This window comes from Haliotis asinina, chromosome 8 (genome assembly GCF_037392515.1).
Source record: "Haliotis asinina isolate JCU_RB_2024 chromosome 8, JCU_Hal_asi_v2, whole genome shotgun sequence".
Lineage (NCBI taxonomy): Eukaryota > Metazoa > Mollusca > Gastropoda > Lepetellida > Haliotidae > Haliotis > Haliotis asinina.
The window spans coordinates 8,901,224-8,918,988 of NC_090287.1; the positions used below are offsets into that span (position 1 = coordinate 8,901,224).

The 17,765-nt window shown below is 40.4% G+C and overlaps 1 protein-coding gene across 1 annotated transcript in view; it reads left to right on the forward strand.

The window, feature by feature from the left end:
* The window catches only part of LOC137295099 (lachesin-like), a 77,336-nt gene that overhangs the window by 49,034 nt on the left and 10,537 nt on the right, over positions 1 to 17,765 (forward strand). The window contains exon 2 of the mRNA XM_067826389.1: positions 14,090 to 14,199. Coding sequence (XP_067682490.1) covers positions 14,119 to 14,199 — 81 coding nt within the window. The 5' untranslated portion in view covers positions 14,090 to 14,118. The remainder of the gene's footprint in view (positions 1 to 14,089; positions 14,200 to 17,765) is intronic.

Consider the following 17,765-nt stretch of genomic DNA (forward strand, 5'->3'; position numbering starts at 1 on the left):
AAAGCTAATTTATTTACTCCATACCATTCTCTCACTCACAAGTCATGCTAATGCGACTTATCTTTGAAGAGACCAACCTCAAGGTTAACCTATTTGTAAACCAACAATACTGAAGGAACAGCATATTTTTAAAAACACACTCGCACACACTAATACTGTAACACGTGGATAGGTAGCCCAACAACCTCCTTCATCTCAAATACATCTAAAAACTAGATTTCAAGTCAGATAACACGATCGAAAGGCCAGTCGCCCGGTGACGCATTCTCAGTACTAGAATACATTGCCTCTGTTCCGCATGGCTACTGAAGTTGTTCAACTAGTGTTATCACAAATGCAATGAGAACTATTTTCCTTGTGGTGAGTCTGTCTAGGAAAGATTGACATCGGTCTACCGAACAGATAGGTTCGATCATATGTGTTGTATGTTAGGAACGGTGTCCATGATGTCAATCACTGGTTGCTAATCCGGACTACAGGATATTCACTCCATCGGACTACAGCATTGCTGGCCTGGCTTACTGAATAAACCGGAAAACATGTAGGTAGTTATGAAAGTAGCTAATAACTAAAACAGAAATAACGTTTACAAATGAACATGTTGTAATGAAGAAGTGATAGATGCAAGTTTCGTTTGGAAGGTAACAGTCAAAATGACGTCACCGACTATACACTGTGACGGCATTAGGTTCGTGACGTCCTAAACATTGCATCGTATGTGACACCTAGATTTCACCAAAACACCTTTTGCAATGGATTTAGGGTATGTTTCGTTAGCATAATACCGGCTTATGGTGAATCATATACAGTATACCACTAACAAAAGGCAGATTCTATTCATGGAGTTTCTTATCTCACTTTTTCATCTTGCTGAGTTAACATGTCTTACCAAACCAAGAGATAAGATGACAAGTTGTATGTATAATTTGATTAATTACAGTTCTAGAATTATTTGCTCACACCGAAACCTGATCGGACCAAATCAGTTCCACAAGGGTACACACGAGAGATGGTGTGAACTTTTAGGGACTTATTGTTAGAGACTTTCGTTTATACCAAATATAAACCAGGAAGCTGCCCTTAACAGAAATTTCATATTACTAAACACGGCAGATGTTAGCACGCAGAAGTACTTGATAAGAATTGTAAAACAGTCGTAAGTTTCAAACAGGCGATAATCTGATTGAAAATAATCATTCAGCGCTCGTCTTTTTCAGTAAAAAAACACAGGTCTAGCATTTGACAATGACCAAGTTTCAAGTGTTTTGACTTACTTTCTAGCAATGTCTCTTAGGCATCACGTTGCGACCAAGGAGCTACCTCTCACATTTACAAAATATAATTTGTAGTGGAATAACTGTACATGTAGTTAATTTTAATATATTAATTTAAACCTTTAACAATTAAACCGATCTGTCTATCTATACAGATGACACAGATGCCGCTGCTGAAGGGGGTCTAGAAATTATCAACGTTGGCAAATCAATAAATATATATTACACTTTTCACACTGTTGTAAGAATGAGTGATGGTGAAACAGCCATGATCAAATTTTACAACAGTTCTTTTATACTTCAGCCACATGGCAAACAAACCCGATATAAACTCATGGGCAAAAGAAAGTGAACATTGTCACTTTTGAATTTTTATCAAAGTTGTTCGCCCACACACTGACTAATCATGCACCTAAACGCTGCATGTTGGCTGTGTAAAAGCACGTGAGTTTGGGAAAAATGGCAAACGTGCATCTCGGATAGTTTACAAAATGCTTGTCGAGAACTGATATAAAAAGGCAGCGAGTCGGTCTCAGCTGACAGAAAACCACCGAAATAATATTAATGCCACAGCTAACAGTGCATGGGAGAGAGAAAGAGACGCCCATAGGTTTGAGGCCTATGACCGCCAACAACAGCCACATTGTACACGTGGCACAATCATCAGGCTGTTTAGGCGTCACAGGCTTACTGGCAGCACCCATGGCTGACCACGATCATGCAGACCATGTGGGACGACCCCACAGGAAGACCGCCGTCTGCGCACACTTCATCTGCGCAACCGGTTCATCACGGCAACGGCTCTAGGACATTTCATCAGTCCCATCAGGTATCAGAGGTCGACCCCCTGTGCGTGGAAAGTCATTGGCCCAGGGACATCATCGTCATAGGTTACAGTCGACAAGGACTATATGTCGCTGGCTGGTATGTGATTGGCAGCGACAAAACCCTTTCAACGTTCGTAAGGAACCTCACCTTAAGTTGAGTCGATTGTACAATTTCAGCCGTACCACGAGATCTGCAAAGCATGGAGTCTGGGCCAGACAATCCAGTGAAATACTCTATACGATATAATGACTGAGTAGGTGTTCATAAATCTCTCTCAAACAGTGATGGCACCAGGTGCTCGCGAACTGCGTATCCTGCCCACTGTGACTTCTGTCATACACGTACACGTAGACACGTCTACTGCTCACCAAAAGGAAAACCAAAACAAAACAAAAAACAAACTTGTCTACTGTTCACCTGAATAATACCCCCAAACAACAAATAAAAAAACTTCATTAAAAATGGGAATTGCATCGGATATATTTATCTTTGATGCCTTAAACTTGGAAATTTTCTCCACGTGTCTACCATAAAACTTTTAAAAGCTTCACTGAGGACAAAAGTGTTGTAACAACTTCCGAGCAAACGTGGTATGATATTCTTTGAAATCTTGGTAAAAGAGCCTGCTCGACTATATCTCAAACGTTGTGACATGTAAACACCAAAGGCTGGAGCTGTTGGAATATTGCTGGACATGAAAGGGAAACTGACTATTGGAAAGTTGAAATCATCCCTCTTGTCAAACATTTGTGAGGAGAGTTTTTGTCAATCTGAATCTGTATGCATAGATTTACATATAAGACAGTGGAGGCAGTCTCACTTGACGTTTGTTTTCAATTTTGACAGTTGCCCTGAACCCGTGTAAAGGTATATATGTAGGTATATCTTTGTTCACCACGTTTGTTTACAAAGGTCCCATGGATCAAGTAGTTATTATTCCTTTATTACATAACGACATACGTCAATTGGCCCAGGCAAATGAATCAAATGGGCTTTTTGGTCCTTCAGTTCGATATGGGCATACAAGCGTCGATATTTTTATGGGCTATACTGCTTTCACTATGCATGGATGAGGTCAATTGGCAGTTACACGTGGCGTCACTTTTGACTATCATGGCGATATTTTTATGGACTATTCTGCTTTCACTATGCATGGATGAGGTCACTTGGCAGTTACACGTAGCGTCACGTTTGACTATCATGGCGTCATCATATTTCAGCTGATGTCACTTCACTTATTGGAGCGAGGGTGTACAGTTCAGAGACCAAGAGCTGAATTTAACAGTCAAAATCGAAATAATGAATATTTAATTAACAGGGTCTCATATACATAATATTCTGTTGTTATTCGTGTCTGAGGTGTTTACAGAGGTTGGGATTTAAGCTAGTTTATGTAACTGTTGAAGAAACATTCCCTCGAGAGCTGCTTCCCAGAATCATAAAATCATTCAGTTTGAGTTACGATGTACGGCTAGTTTCAGCAAAACATGGACACACTCAGATGCCAGTTTCGGGAAGTTCACCGAAGGTCAGTAAGAACACAAAGGAAATTATACTGATTAGATTAAGTAGATGGTGGTAACTGAAAGGATTGAGAGGCACCCTACTGACTTACACAATGGATATTTGTCATAGAGACGACTGTGGCAGAAAGCATTGTCAGAACCATGGAGAAGTGACTAAGTACACCTGCCAGTCAGTACTGAACACTAACAGAAAGAACACTTTGATCTTGCAGAATCTGTTGGCATTTACATTACACGACAGATACGAACGTGCTGTTTTTACAAGAAATTTCTGTCTATAATTATGTTATCCGAGTTTATAGCAAATATAAAGCATACCGTATATGCTAACGTGCTGAAGAAACGAAAGCACACAACCATTGTTGATCATGGCTAGTAAGGAAGTATAACCCAAAACAAACCAAAATGGTCACACATGGTGATGTATTTGCAACAGGTTTTATGGCAGTGCCTTTACCTTACCTTTGCAATGCTACAGTGTCCTTTTTCAGCGTTCCTTGTAAACAATATTGATCACCTTTGCAGTTTTAGGGTTTTCATTTAAGTGTATACTTTCTTTTGCAGTGTATGGACGTATCCTGTCCACTTGTCTGTTTGGCCATATCAATATATGCCTTTTTATCTGTTTTTTTGTTGTTGAATTCTTGAGTCCATGAATATTGTACTTGTAAACAGCCGAGCAGACCAGGCGATCCATTGACTGATATTTAGTCGCCTCATGGGAGAAACTACAACTGATGTAGCCAGGTGGTTAAAGCGTTCGCTCGTGATGCCGAAAAGCCGGGTTCGATTCCCCATATAAGTGTAAAAGTCATTACCGGTACCTACGCCGTATTATTGCTGGAATATTGCAAAAAGTGGAGTAAAACACAAATCACTCACTCACCTTTGGAAGAGAGAATACTAGGTTGCTTATGGTTAGTTTCAATACAGAATCAACAAGCTATCGAACTGAACTACCTAATCTCCTTTTTCTAGAAACGCAGGCTGTTCTTCGAACATAAAATCTCAACAAGATACCATTTCGCAACCAAATGAATATTCATTGACAATTCATCGACGACATTTGAAGGCCGTTACGCATTTTCAAACACACGGTAATTATACTTGTTTTACATGCCAACTAAATCCATTGTTTTAATAATATATTAGTTTTTGTTCAATTCAGCATAAACGAATTGACGTAAACTGTATGTATCTTTGAGAATTTGACTGTCTCACATTATCTTGAAATGATTTATTGAAAAAGATATTAACATTTCATTTAACTGGTAACAGTTAATTTCATAATGACACTCACTGGAATTTTTATTTGGATGAAAAAAAATGTACATTTGAGGACCAACAGAAACTATAACAATAAAATTTCAAATATTTAAAAATACAGGTTCTAGATAAGTCAATGCAAAACACATCATCCAAACACAATAAGGCCATATACAGAAAGTGAAAGCCTTATCAAGGAAGAACACCACTAGTCATCGTTTATGGAAATTGGAAAGCTCAGCGTTACGTCAATGGAGTCCTTTTATGACAGTCCTAGACATCATACAACCTGAGTTGTGCAGAACTTCCTTGTAGGCAACATATCAACGTGATAGTTTTACCTTCACGTTGCCAGAAGTTTCAATGTGTGTTCCAATGGCCTATTAATTTGCAACACTCACGCTAATATCGATTTATGCATAACCGTTATTTTAAATATTGTTTTGGTGAGATTTTGATCTTCTCGATTTATATTACGTCATGTATCCATCTTTAGCAGTTTTTAAACCAGATTGAAGGCCTTTTGGTCTTCGCTTTAAAGTGGTTTTAGCACAAGAAGACTGACGGGAAAATATCCTCAAGATGGAAGGCCTCTGTATGTATACGATGGTATAGGGAGAGTATTACTTGTCCAGAATACACGGGTCAAGAATGCAGCAGAAATACAAATGATTAAATATATTTTCATAATCATATTACAAACAAACACAACGGGGAGACCCTAACATTTGATAAACTTAAACGTGCTGAGATAAGTATACTCAGTGTTTCAGCACCCTTATTTGTCGCTGTTTTGGACAATGTTTCATTTAACTCAAACTCAACGAATATAGAAACAGTTGCTTATCTGCATGCTCCCACACGTCGTTTAAAGTGTCAATTAAGCACACAAAAGCTGCATTTACCTTATAGTGTACATGTTCTCACCACGTTTAAATTTACGTAACTATCTCATTTTACTGTGTTCCCACACTTCTTGTGTGTAGTATGTTAGAAATCTTCGTTGATACCAGAGTCCATTGTTCGACATAATCAGTCAAAATAGTCAGTGAATTATGTGTGAATAGAATGAGTGAGTGAGTGAGTGATGTCTATGATTACATGTATTTGGCACTCGGGTTTTATGTGTATTACAATGCATATTTGCAATGGTAGTTTAAAATGATGACTTGTTTTCATATTGTTTAAGGGCTATGGTTTATCACCAAGCCCATTGCTATAGCTGCTCCTAAGCTTCATAGAACGAATTATCTATCGATTGGGTCTGGCCCCAGTCGCCGAGATTCGTGCATAATGACATTTGAATTTCCAATCTTCGATTCGTAGTTGGTTTATGTTGCCGTTTTCATGACAACCTGAAGTGATGACACAATACAAGAAGTGCAATGGGCATCGGGAGACGCTCCGATTATGTCACATGTGTTGACACACTAACCATTAAATAGAACTGTGGACACTCGCACTACAGAGATCGGGCGAAGAAACCATCCAAGAGTGCGCTATATCGTTATTCACATGTGGGAACTTGAGTCAGTGATGAAGACCCCACATTCTATTACAACTATAATTACTTGAGCAGTGGGTAATCGTGTCTGTGGTGTAGGATAGGCCCTGTATTATGTTAAGTCGTTGTGGTGGATAATGGTGTCTGTGGTGTAGGATAGACCCTGTATTATGTTAAGCCGCTGTGGTGGATAATGGTGTCTGTGGTGTAGGATAGGCCATGTATTATGTTAAGTCGCTGTGGTGGATAATGGTGTCTGTGGTGTAGGATAGGCCATGTATTATGTTAAGTCGCTGTGGTGGATACTCGTATCTGTGGTGTAGGATAGGCCATGTATTATGTTAAGTCGCTTTGGTGGATACTCGTGTCTGTGGTGTAGGATAGGCCCTGTATTATGTTAAGTCGCTGTGGTGGATACTCGTGTCTGTGGTGTAGGATATGCCCTGTATTATGTTAAGTCGCTGTGGTGGATAATGGTGTCTGTGGTGTAGGATATGCCATGTATTATGTTAAGTCTCTGTGGTGGATAATGGTGTCTGTGGTGTAGGATAGGCCCTGTATTATGTTAAGTCGCTGTGGTGGATAATGGTGTCTGTGGTGTAGGATAGGCCATGTATTATGTTAAGTCGCTGTGGTGGATAATGGTGTCTGTGGTGTAGGATAGGCCCTGTATTATGTTAAGTCGCTGTGGTGGATAATGGTGTCTGTGGTGTAGGATAGGCCCTGTATTATGTTAAGTCGCTGTGGTGGATAATGGTGTCTGTGGTGTAGGATAGGCCCTGTATTATGTTAAGTCTCTGTGGTGGATAATGGTGTCTGTGGTGTAGGATATGCCATGTATTATGTTAAGTCGCTGTGGTGGATACTCGCATCTGTGGTGTAGGATAGGCCATGTATTATGTTAAGTCGCTTTGGTGGATACTCGTGTCTGTGGTGTAGGATAGGCCCTGTATTATGTTAAGTCGCTGTGGTGGATAATGGTGTCTGTGGTGTAGGATAGGCCATGTATTATGTTAAGTCGCTGTGGTGGATAATGGTGTCTAGGGTGCAGGATTGGCCATGTATTATGTTAAGTCGCTGTGGTGGATACTCGTGTCTAGGGTGCAGGATTGGCCATGTATTATGTTAAGTCGCTGTGGTGGATAATGGTGTCTGTGGTGTAGGATAGGCCATGTATTATGTTAAGTCGCTGTGGTGGATAACGGTGTCTGTAGTGTAGGATAGGCCCTGTATTATGTTAAGTCTCTGTGGTGGATAATGGTGTCTGTGGTGTAGGATAGGCCCTGTATTATGTTAAGTCGCTGTGGTGGATAATGGTGTCTGTGGTGTAGGATAGGCCATGTATTATGTTAAGTCGCTGTGGTGGATAATGGTGTCTGTGGTGTAGGATAGGCCATGTATTATGTTAAGTCGCTGTGGTGGATAATGGTGTCTGTGGTGTACGATAGGCCATGTATTATGTTAAGTCGCTGTGGTGGATAATGGTGTCTGTGGTGTAGGATAGGCCCTGTATTATGTTAAGTCGCTGTGGTGGATACTCGTGTCTGTGGTGTAGGATAGGCCATGTATTATGTTAAGTCGCTGTGGTGGATAATGGTGTCTGTGGTGTAGGATAGGCCATGTATTATGTTAAGTCGCTGTGGTGGATAATGGTGTCTGTGGTGTAGGATAGGCCCTGTATTATGTTAAGTCGCTGTGGTGGATACTCGTGTCTGTGGTGTAGGATAGGCCATGTATTATGTTAAGTCGCTGTGGTGGATAATGGTGTCTGTGGTGTAGGATAGGCCCTGTATTATGTTAAGTCGCTGTGGTGGATAATGGTGTCTGTGGTGAAGGATAGGCCATGTATTATGTTAAGTCGCTGTGGTGGATAATGGTGTCTAGGGTGCAGGATTGGCCATGTATTATGTTAAGTCGCTGTGGTGGATACTCGTGTCTAGGGTGCAGGATTGGCCATGTATTATGTTAAGTCGCTGTGGTGGATAATGGTGTCTGTGGTGTAGGATAGGCCATGTATTATGTTAAGTCGCTGTGGTGGATAACGGTGTCTGTGGTGTAGGATAGGCCCTGTATTATGTTAAGTCTCTGTGGTGGATAATGGTGTCTGTGGTGTAGGATATGCCCTGTATTATGTTAAGTCGCTGTGGTGGATAATGGTGTCTGTGGTGTAGGATAGGCCATGTATTATGTTAAGTCGCTGTGGTGGATAATGGTGTCTGTGGTGTAGGATAGGCCATGTATTATGTTAAGTCGCTGTGGTGGATAATGGTGTCTGTGGTGTAGGATAGGCCATGTATTATGTTAAGTCGCTGTGGTGGATAATGGTGTCTGTGGTGTAGGATAGGCCCTGTATTATGTTAAGTCGCTGTGGTGGATACTCGTGTCTGTGGTGTAGGATAGGCCATGTATTATGTTAAGTCGCTGTGGTGGATAATGGTGTCTGTGGTGTAGGATAGGCCATGTATTATGTTAAGTCGCTGTGGTGGATAATGGTGTCTGTGGTGTAGGATAGGCCCTGTATTATGTTAAGTCGCTGTGGTGGATACTCGTGTCTGTGGTGTAGGATAGGCCATGTATTATGTTAAGTCGCTGTGGTGGATAATGGTGTCTGTGGTGTAGGATAGGCCCTGTATTATGTTAAGTCGCTGTGGTGGATAATGGTGTCTGTGGTGAAGGATAGGCCATGTATTATGTTAAGTCGCTGTGGTGGATAATGGTGTCTGTGGTGTAGGATAGGCCATGTATTATGTTAAGTCGCTTTGGTGGATACTCGTATCTGTGGTGTAGGATAGGCCCTGTATTATGTTAAGTCGCTGTGGTGGATAATGGTGTCTGTGGTGTAGGATAGGCCATGTATTATGTTAAGTCGCTGTGGTGGATACTCGTATCTGTGGTGTAGGATAGGCCCTGTATTATGTTAAGTCTCTGTGGTGGATAGCGTATCTGTGGTGTAGGATGGGCCATGTATTATGTTTAGTCGCTTTGGTGGATACTCGTGTCTAGGGTGCAGGATGAACTGTTCTGAATGTTTTTCTGGGATGAAGACCTGACCAAACTGTAATTTCACCACCCTATAAGGCTCAGGACACAAATCAGTTGGAGTCAAACAATGTTAAGCGCGGAGAGTCCTTGGATGGGTGACCGTGCTTGGCAGCTTGACTCTTGAGAGTTTCTAGGACTTCAGTCCTGCCCCACAACTAAGCGCATGTGACACACGTGGTATCACCTTCAGCAAGTGAATTTGTTCGAAACTGCCTCTGTTCACACAGTAGAGAATGGGTACCTGGTGGGATAGGACATGTGACTGTTAACCATCTGGCGCCTAACAAACAATTTGGTTATCTGGGATAAAATACAACAACGCTTTGAGCAACATTTTCATTCTGGAATGCAGCCATATAATACAAGCAAGACACTTATCATTTCGACTCTTTGTAATCTTGAGAAGTGCAGAGGTGAAGTCATCTCTGTTCATCGTACTGGATTAAGTTGGTACTCACGTAGACATTTCCAGGAAAGCAATCATGTTATAGATTGTTCCCCACCAGTAACGACACCACGTCACAAACGAGGGATTCGAACTGTTGCAGAAGTGCTATACCTGACAACAGAGATTTATCTGCGAGTATAGCACAGGTGCAAGACGGCTAGTTCGACGGCCAGTTCTGACGCTGTATTATCGACGTCGACGTTTCCAGTGGAGAAGACAACAATTGCAATGGGGAGCACATGAGTGGGGTTCGATGATGAATCACGTTTGCTTCTTCGACTAAGTGGAACGAAAGATTCGCCATGCACTGAACGCGTCTTACATGACATGGAGCGACGTCATCCAAATCTCCCAGCAACAACAACTCAACCAAAATCGTTCTTGGACGTAGAATAACCTTCAAAGGACCTACTTCGACGTTTGAATCTTGCAATGAACCGGAGATGGCACCATGCCAGGTCTGCACAAATGCCCAAATTGATACACTCTCTGCTGACCATGTGAACCTCCTTGTAAACCCCCTGTTGTGTTTTCGCTTATTTGCATGTCACGTGCGATGTTCTTGTGGACTGTGGATAGTTACCATAGTTACCATAGTTACCATGTTATTTGTCTTTTGATGTCATTTTTTATTTAATTCGCGGCAGTAAAGGTTTCTGTTTCTGGGTTTTGTATAACGTTTGTATCGTTCGTCTTTGACTATTAAGAAAAAAGTACCGTATTATAGACAACAACGTCTCCGTTATATCATCAATATATTATGGTGCCTTTCTCTTATTATTCATCAGCTTTTAAAATGCAGACCAAACACATTTTCTCTGAGTATATAACATTCTCACCTATCTTAATGTTCACCCAGAGATTTTTCGACATGGCATTAATTAGGTGATGGAGCTATATTCATAGTATTCAAAACAACGCCCAATAAAATATTAATAGATGGGTTGTTATTGGTGGCATATTGAAATACATGGATCTGTTGTGGCGTGTGACCGTGTGGCTGTGTGGCCGTGTTGCCGTGTGGCAGTGTTTGAAGTTAAGCAACGTCGATCTCGGACAGTCAATGGATGAGTGACCGTGTTTGACAACTTGACTCCTAAGAGTTTCTAGGATTTCAGTCCTGCTCCCACCACGAACCACCTGTGGTAATGTGGTGTCATCTTAGGCTAGTGAGGCTGTTCAAAACTGTCTCTGTTCACCCGGCTGAAAATGGGTACCCGGTTGGAAAAAGCCGTGTGAATATAACCTTCTAACGTCTAATAGTCAGCTTGGGTTATCTGGAGAAATAATAATCAGTGTGTTAGGTCTTTGTTGAGACATGATTAACGCATTGTAAAACTTCTAATTATTATTTAATATTATTATTATGTGCATGATGTACCTTTTGGATAATTCGTTATTGGAGCTGCGACAAATGTTGCAAACATTCTCGCTATGATCTCCAAATGAAATCAGAATGAATCTCGACAGTTCTGTTATAACTGAAATTAAAATCAGCAACTGTTGGATATTTGCGACATACATTAATCTAGCGACATCAACGCATTTTTTCAGAATCACATTGAACCTGAAAAGATATGGCGGAAAAGACTTCAGCATGTAAAACGAGCAAAAACAAAGAAACCTTAGATAATTACTTTTTGGGGAAGAAACACCCACAGGTCCGCGCAAGCAGACATATGAAATCATATTTCAACCGTTGATGGAATGCAAATTCCCGATAAAACCTCTGTTTTATCACATTGCCGTTTTATTGAAAGAACACGTGTTGATGTAACCGCTAGTGTTTTAACTGGCGTCAAATAAGAGCAATAAACGATAGTTTGCTTAGATTAAGCTCTAAATATGTTCTGTCACAACATTTCCTGCGAATATTTATGGGTCTGGTTATCTGCAATCGCCTAGCGAGAGCAATTGTTAATGAACTTTGCATCCCATTATTATCAATCACGAGCTGTTCTTTCATCGTCGACTATTGATTTCTAATGCAAAATGTGCAAGAGTTAAACCCTATTACAGGGATGGGGACGGGCACGTTGTTAAAACAGGAGTTTGGAACATCCTGGAAGTCTTGGCAACTATATCCCACAACCATACATCAAATAAGATTCCAGAAAGAGAAAACGCTTTGTGAATGTCTTGAGAGCCATGTCTTTACGTGTTTGGGAAAACTGTTAGTGAACATGGTTCATTTGGTGTGGTACAAAAGAAAGGCATTAACGACCCAAGGCTGATACCATATACAAACGTGTCATTTGAACGGACAATGGTGCCGCAATGTGGGGTTGCTTCCAAACCGCTGACTCCCAATAGCTGGATGTCTATTATACCCAATATCTGATATCCATCAATTTAGTATGTTGCCGGAACGACTTGGCGCGTCTTTTCATTCTTGTGGGAAAATAAAAGATTTACCATTGATACATGAATGTGCTGTTCAGAATTCCCTCCACTCCCCCCAGATTACATCAGATGATAAATCACATAAGTAAGCAATTGCTACAAAATTGCTAAAAATTCACTGCGCATACGTAAACAGGTCATGTTAACTGGAGTAACACTCAATATTATCCTTCCTTATTTAAATTATCCGTCACCACTGTCATCACTACCACCACCTAAACTGCTGTTACCCCCAGTGCTTTCTGCTAATGCTCGCTATACCGTCTACCACCACCGCAGTCAATACGGCAATAGGTTCTATTTTCCCGACTACTCCGGTTAATGAATACAACCAGTGCTGCCTTGTTCAACGTTAACCAATACTACAACCACTAGCACTGTCAAAAGAATGATCCGTCAATACTTACTTACAGTGGTCAAAGTCCGTGTCCAATTAAAATGGGCATCAATCCCAATAACGGATGCAATCATTATTGCTCGTAGAGAAATTATTACAATATTCCAATTACCTCTGGCGGTCGATGTTTGATTAAGGAGGCCGTTGTGACTAATCGGAATGACGTGTGTAATTCAGCACATATTTGTTCGTCCAGTGATTCACTGGGAGGACATTGGAACAATTGTAATGAAAGTGAAAGAACCCAGCGGCACTCTTCACGGCAACTGAAGTAGCAAATGTCGAAATACACATACCAACTGAACCTGAAAATGAAAACAGCCTGGGACTTCACACATGAACACTTTGTCTTCACTTTAATCACACCATGAACTTCAAAAGCATGTATGTGTAACATATTCTCCAAGATGTTATTGGTAGGTTGGGCTGGCTATATGCTGAGTAGGACACACATCATGGTTATGCTTTGTAGTGAGTTCGGATCCCATGTCCAACCCAATAATGATCCTTGATTTGCCAGTCCGATATTTAATGCGTGCGGGGTCCGTGATATTGCTTGAATAAGCGGCGCGTAAAATCACATTCACCTTTTTTACGTGTCACATCATGATATTTTCTACTTTTGCAAGTAAACAGTATAACTGTTCTTTAGAACATTACATCAGACTGACTGATACGATATTTTGGTTTACAATTACTGCATATTGCATTGCATAAATGCCATCGTACCTCCTTGATTATATTCTCAAGCTTTCCTCCTTACAATGTAATGTGAAGCATGATTGTACAAGAATATTCAGTAAACTAAATTTAAAGCGTCATTATCGCATCTGTATGTAGATTAAAATTATGTGTATTTCTATATTTGCCTCCACTTTCCAGTGCACTGTGGTCTTTTTACTGTTCACTATACTGGATTCAAAAAGTAGGTCATTGCAATCACTAATTGTTCTATGCGGTTACGTATTAAGATGTGTCAAGACTTGAAATTAATGCTTTGAAGAACTTATCCGAACATACACACTCTAATACACACAATACACCAGAACAAGAGACATGGTGAACAAGTGTGCTTAATACTGTGCTGTTTTTTTCATTTGTGACGGTCTGATAACATTTTATCACGAGTTCAGTCAAGAAGAAGCTGAGGAATCATTTCTTCTGCAACTTATCAGTTCTTATGACAGTTTCTTTTATATTTGCTGTTCAATATCTCAGAATCATGCCAAACGAAGCGCTCATTTCACAACCAGTGAAATTAAAATGTCATTTCTGTATCTCTTTGGTGGCAACTGTTTTAGCATTCGACGTCGTTAAATGGACAACCATTGACCTACTTTAACCTGCACAGTGTTTTGGACCAAGAGATGTTGATGAAATGTGTGTTGCTTGACCTTTCAGATACACTGTCATTCGAGCCAGCCTTCGACATGCCTGTTGCCAATGTGACAATAAACGAAGGTGAAACAGCCATATTGCCTTGTTCCGTCAGTTATCTCGGAGATTACCAGGTAAGGGATTATCGCTGTAACCAGCCTCCGTAACTTTCTTAGAGGAAATCGGCTTTTTACATTACATTATTTCTGTCAGACGTTTCATCTCCTGTTTTAAAAAATGGCCTAACGTGTAATGATCTAAATTGTCAACACACATTGTGTGGAGTTGTGTCCCTTTGATGGGTTTTCAGTGTGTACTGGATTCCCACATTTCCCTTGAGTTCAGCTCTATATCCGTAAGGAGCATCACAAACGTCGTTACGGAGTGGCCTTATGGTTGAGGCATTTGCTGGTCATGATTTGTCTTGTGCCGGAATATTACCAAAACAAAACTAACACCCTACTGGATAACTGCTACATGTGTATGTTCAGATAGAGTGTGTAAATAAAAACAACATGTCCACATTCATGAGAAACATCCGCTAAAAGCACAATATCACTTATACCATGAACACGTGTCCATGAACCACTATCAAACAGTTATGATGCCAGATGTTCGAAATAACGTGGAGGAGTGTGATCTTTACTCCATACATATTCTTCTTGGTAACTGACCTTTTAGTTTCATTTCCAGGAGCCGCCTTAAAATGATGGTCATTGTTGCCCAAACCCACTAATCCTGGTAAACAAGGCATAACCTTTTCACTCTTACTGATCATCGTGATTAGTAATACGTATCAGTACCCCTACAGATACCACTCACATATCTTGTCAAACAAACTACGTTAGGGATATTGGTATTTTTGTGACTGATATTTTATCGGTATGTCAATGAATAAACACATCATTGTTCATAATTTCATAAGTATCTTTGTACAATAGACGAATCAATATTAATACCCTAAAAGGGTCGTTTTCAAAACCCTGTTATATCTTAATAACTACCGAGTTTCGTTTTCAAATTCCGCAGACATCTGAACATCGTTTCCAGTACCTAGACTTATCTTTATATAAATCACCAAATTTCATTTATGATACACAGAAACATCGTAATAAGCAACGCAAATCTTTTGCATAATTTTAATCACGTTAACATTGTTTTTCTCTTTGAACATCCTTTTCAAACGAGTGTGGGTAATTGCAGATACAACCGGACACTCTTTCTGTAGGTGTCATCACTGATTTTCAGTCATCCATTCACTAGTTTACTTTCACATTTTCCCTTCACAATAGAATGTATTTGCTTCGCATGATAGTGAAGTCTTGCTATTCGCTGGCACCGACGTTTGATATTCAGTGACCACGTTTGTCAAGTGTTTATGTATACGTTAAACATCAGCTACTGAAACAGATTGTAAAACATTACCAATGGACATTTGCTGCCCTTTATTCATGAACAGATTTGAAACATGAAAAAATCTTGTCATATTTTCTTGTGTGTCGAATATATGTTTACAGATTCTAGTAGTGATTTTGTTCTGATACAATATTCTATTCGTTATTGGCCTAAATTAGTTGGAATTCAAACCAAAATTCAAAATCGTTTTTTTTTCACATTTAGACATAAAAATAAGAAAACAAAGCTAACATATGATGCAATCAAATACTGTACAGTGGGTTGCCATGCAACAGGGGTACAACAGACAGGGGTACACAGCGGGGGAAGGCATGATGTTTAGGACGATGCTGATGAAGCAGGTTGGTCCAGCACTTCAAACTTCCAGTGTACACCGGATATATATTGACACTCTCTGAACACTGTTCAGCAGTCACGGTGTCACCTTAAGGCACTTATTTATATACTCAAAAGTTATTGAAATAGTCACACTTATATATGAAAAGTTGTCTCTTCCAATTTAAGACACACTTTTAACATAAATCAGTAGCGTTTGGTCATAGTTCACCAGACTTAGTATGAATGTTTGAGAGAGCACAGCCGTACATGTATACGAATTAGCATTTGGAACACCAAGCCTACTGTGGTTGTTTTGCTGAACGCTAAAATGAACGCTTACAGGGTAACCATAAACACCAATTCAGGTGTCTTCTAATGAACTGTCGTGCGAGCCTCATTTGTAGGTGAAGTCCTGTTGACTGCTGTACGATAACGTGCTTTTAGACAATCCTTGGTATAAGCAACATTGGGTCACTCGCTGTTACCATGGAGTGTATGAGGCTGCTGAAAGGAGAATGTCAGTTGCACCACGACGTGCCAAGTTAACCTGGGAACAGGTTAACCCCAAACAAGACAGGTGTTAAACCTTCACCACTAGTGAAATCTACAGCGAGTAAGATCCTAATTATGACAAACCTAGGAACAATTATGGCGAATCGGATAAAAAACGCATGAATAGCGGCGTCCTATTTCACGGTGACGGTACCGCCCGACCCTACAAAATACTGTTGAAGATAGATGTGAGGTTGATACGGGTGTTAATGGGAGTGGCAAATATTTAGCAAATTACATATGGGGAAAACATAAAACGCGCTTGACACCTTGGATGGACAGACTAGAACCCGCTTCTTCGTCAATACAGTCATAAATTGTTCAACCGCTTTACTACCCGCTGATTACCAGGAGATGAAGATATGAAGATTATGACAGCTATTAACACGGCATTCGGTATTCAAGAGTTAATGGGTCTGATATTCATCTTACCCACTTTTACATGTCTACGAACCACATTACGTAATACTTCAGATTTTATTGGAATTGGAATCAGGTAGTAAAGGGCTCATCACGTCGGTGATCACGGTTCGATTTCCGAGAGAGGTCCATTGTTTTTCCAGCCCTTTGTGACGCGGCCTAATACGATGTCACTGCTGCACTGATGAAAACTTGAAAACCGTTCCAATCAGAAAGAAACTTGTATTTAAGAAAGGCAACATCTACATACAAAGAGCGCCTGATTTTAACAATCGCGTATGTCTCTATATGAACCAAAGATTATGAAATATCAAGAAAACCACATTTGTCAGTTAAAAGGGTCATCAGAGAGGCAGGTAAATACAAATACATCGTTAAATGAACAGCCATCGTTACAAACATACCAACAAGGACATCAACAACTCTATATTTCTTGCAAATGAACCGAACATGAGAATCTCGGGACGGTCAGGAACCACTGATAGTGCGTTGTTTTAACTGATTTAAACAGTAACTTAGTCATACTGTGTACCAGCTTGCTTGGGATGCATGTCTCAGAGACTTACGACTTTATTGAAACAAACGGCCATGTGCATTCAACTGACATGATCGGAACTAAACCTTATTCGAATGGAGAATCAAAGTTCCTTGGTTTGTCAACCTCGCACAATAAATCGTGGTAAGGTGGACTGGACCATCCATTCTCAGAAAAAAGAACAGACAAGTGTAAGTTCATATCTACCTGAAGAAGAGGTGGAGGAAGGAAGGAAGTAACGTTAAGTTCCAGATTATTTCCTTTCTCGAGCGCCGTGCGTGTGTTTGGTATATTTTGTATGTATGTGTTTTTTGTGTGTATGTGTGTGTGCGCGCGCGCGTTTGTGCTTCTTGCCACGGGACGTATCGCTCTGGTTTAATGTGACACCATGCCATCAGACATCATACAATATAGTTTACATGGTCTCTGATGCCACAGTGCATCAGGGATCACACTCAC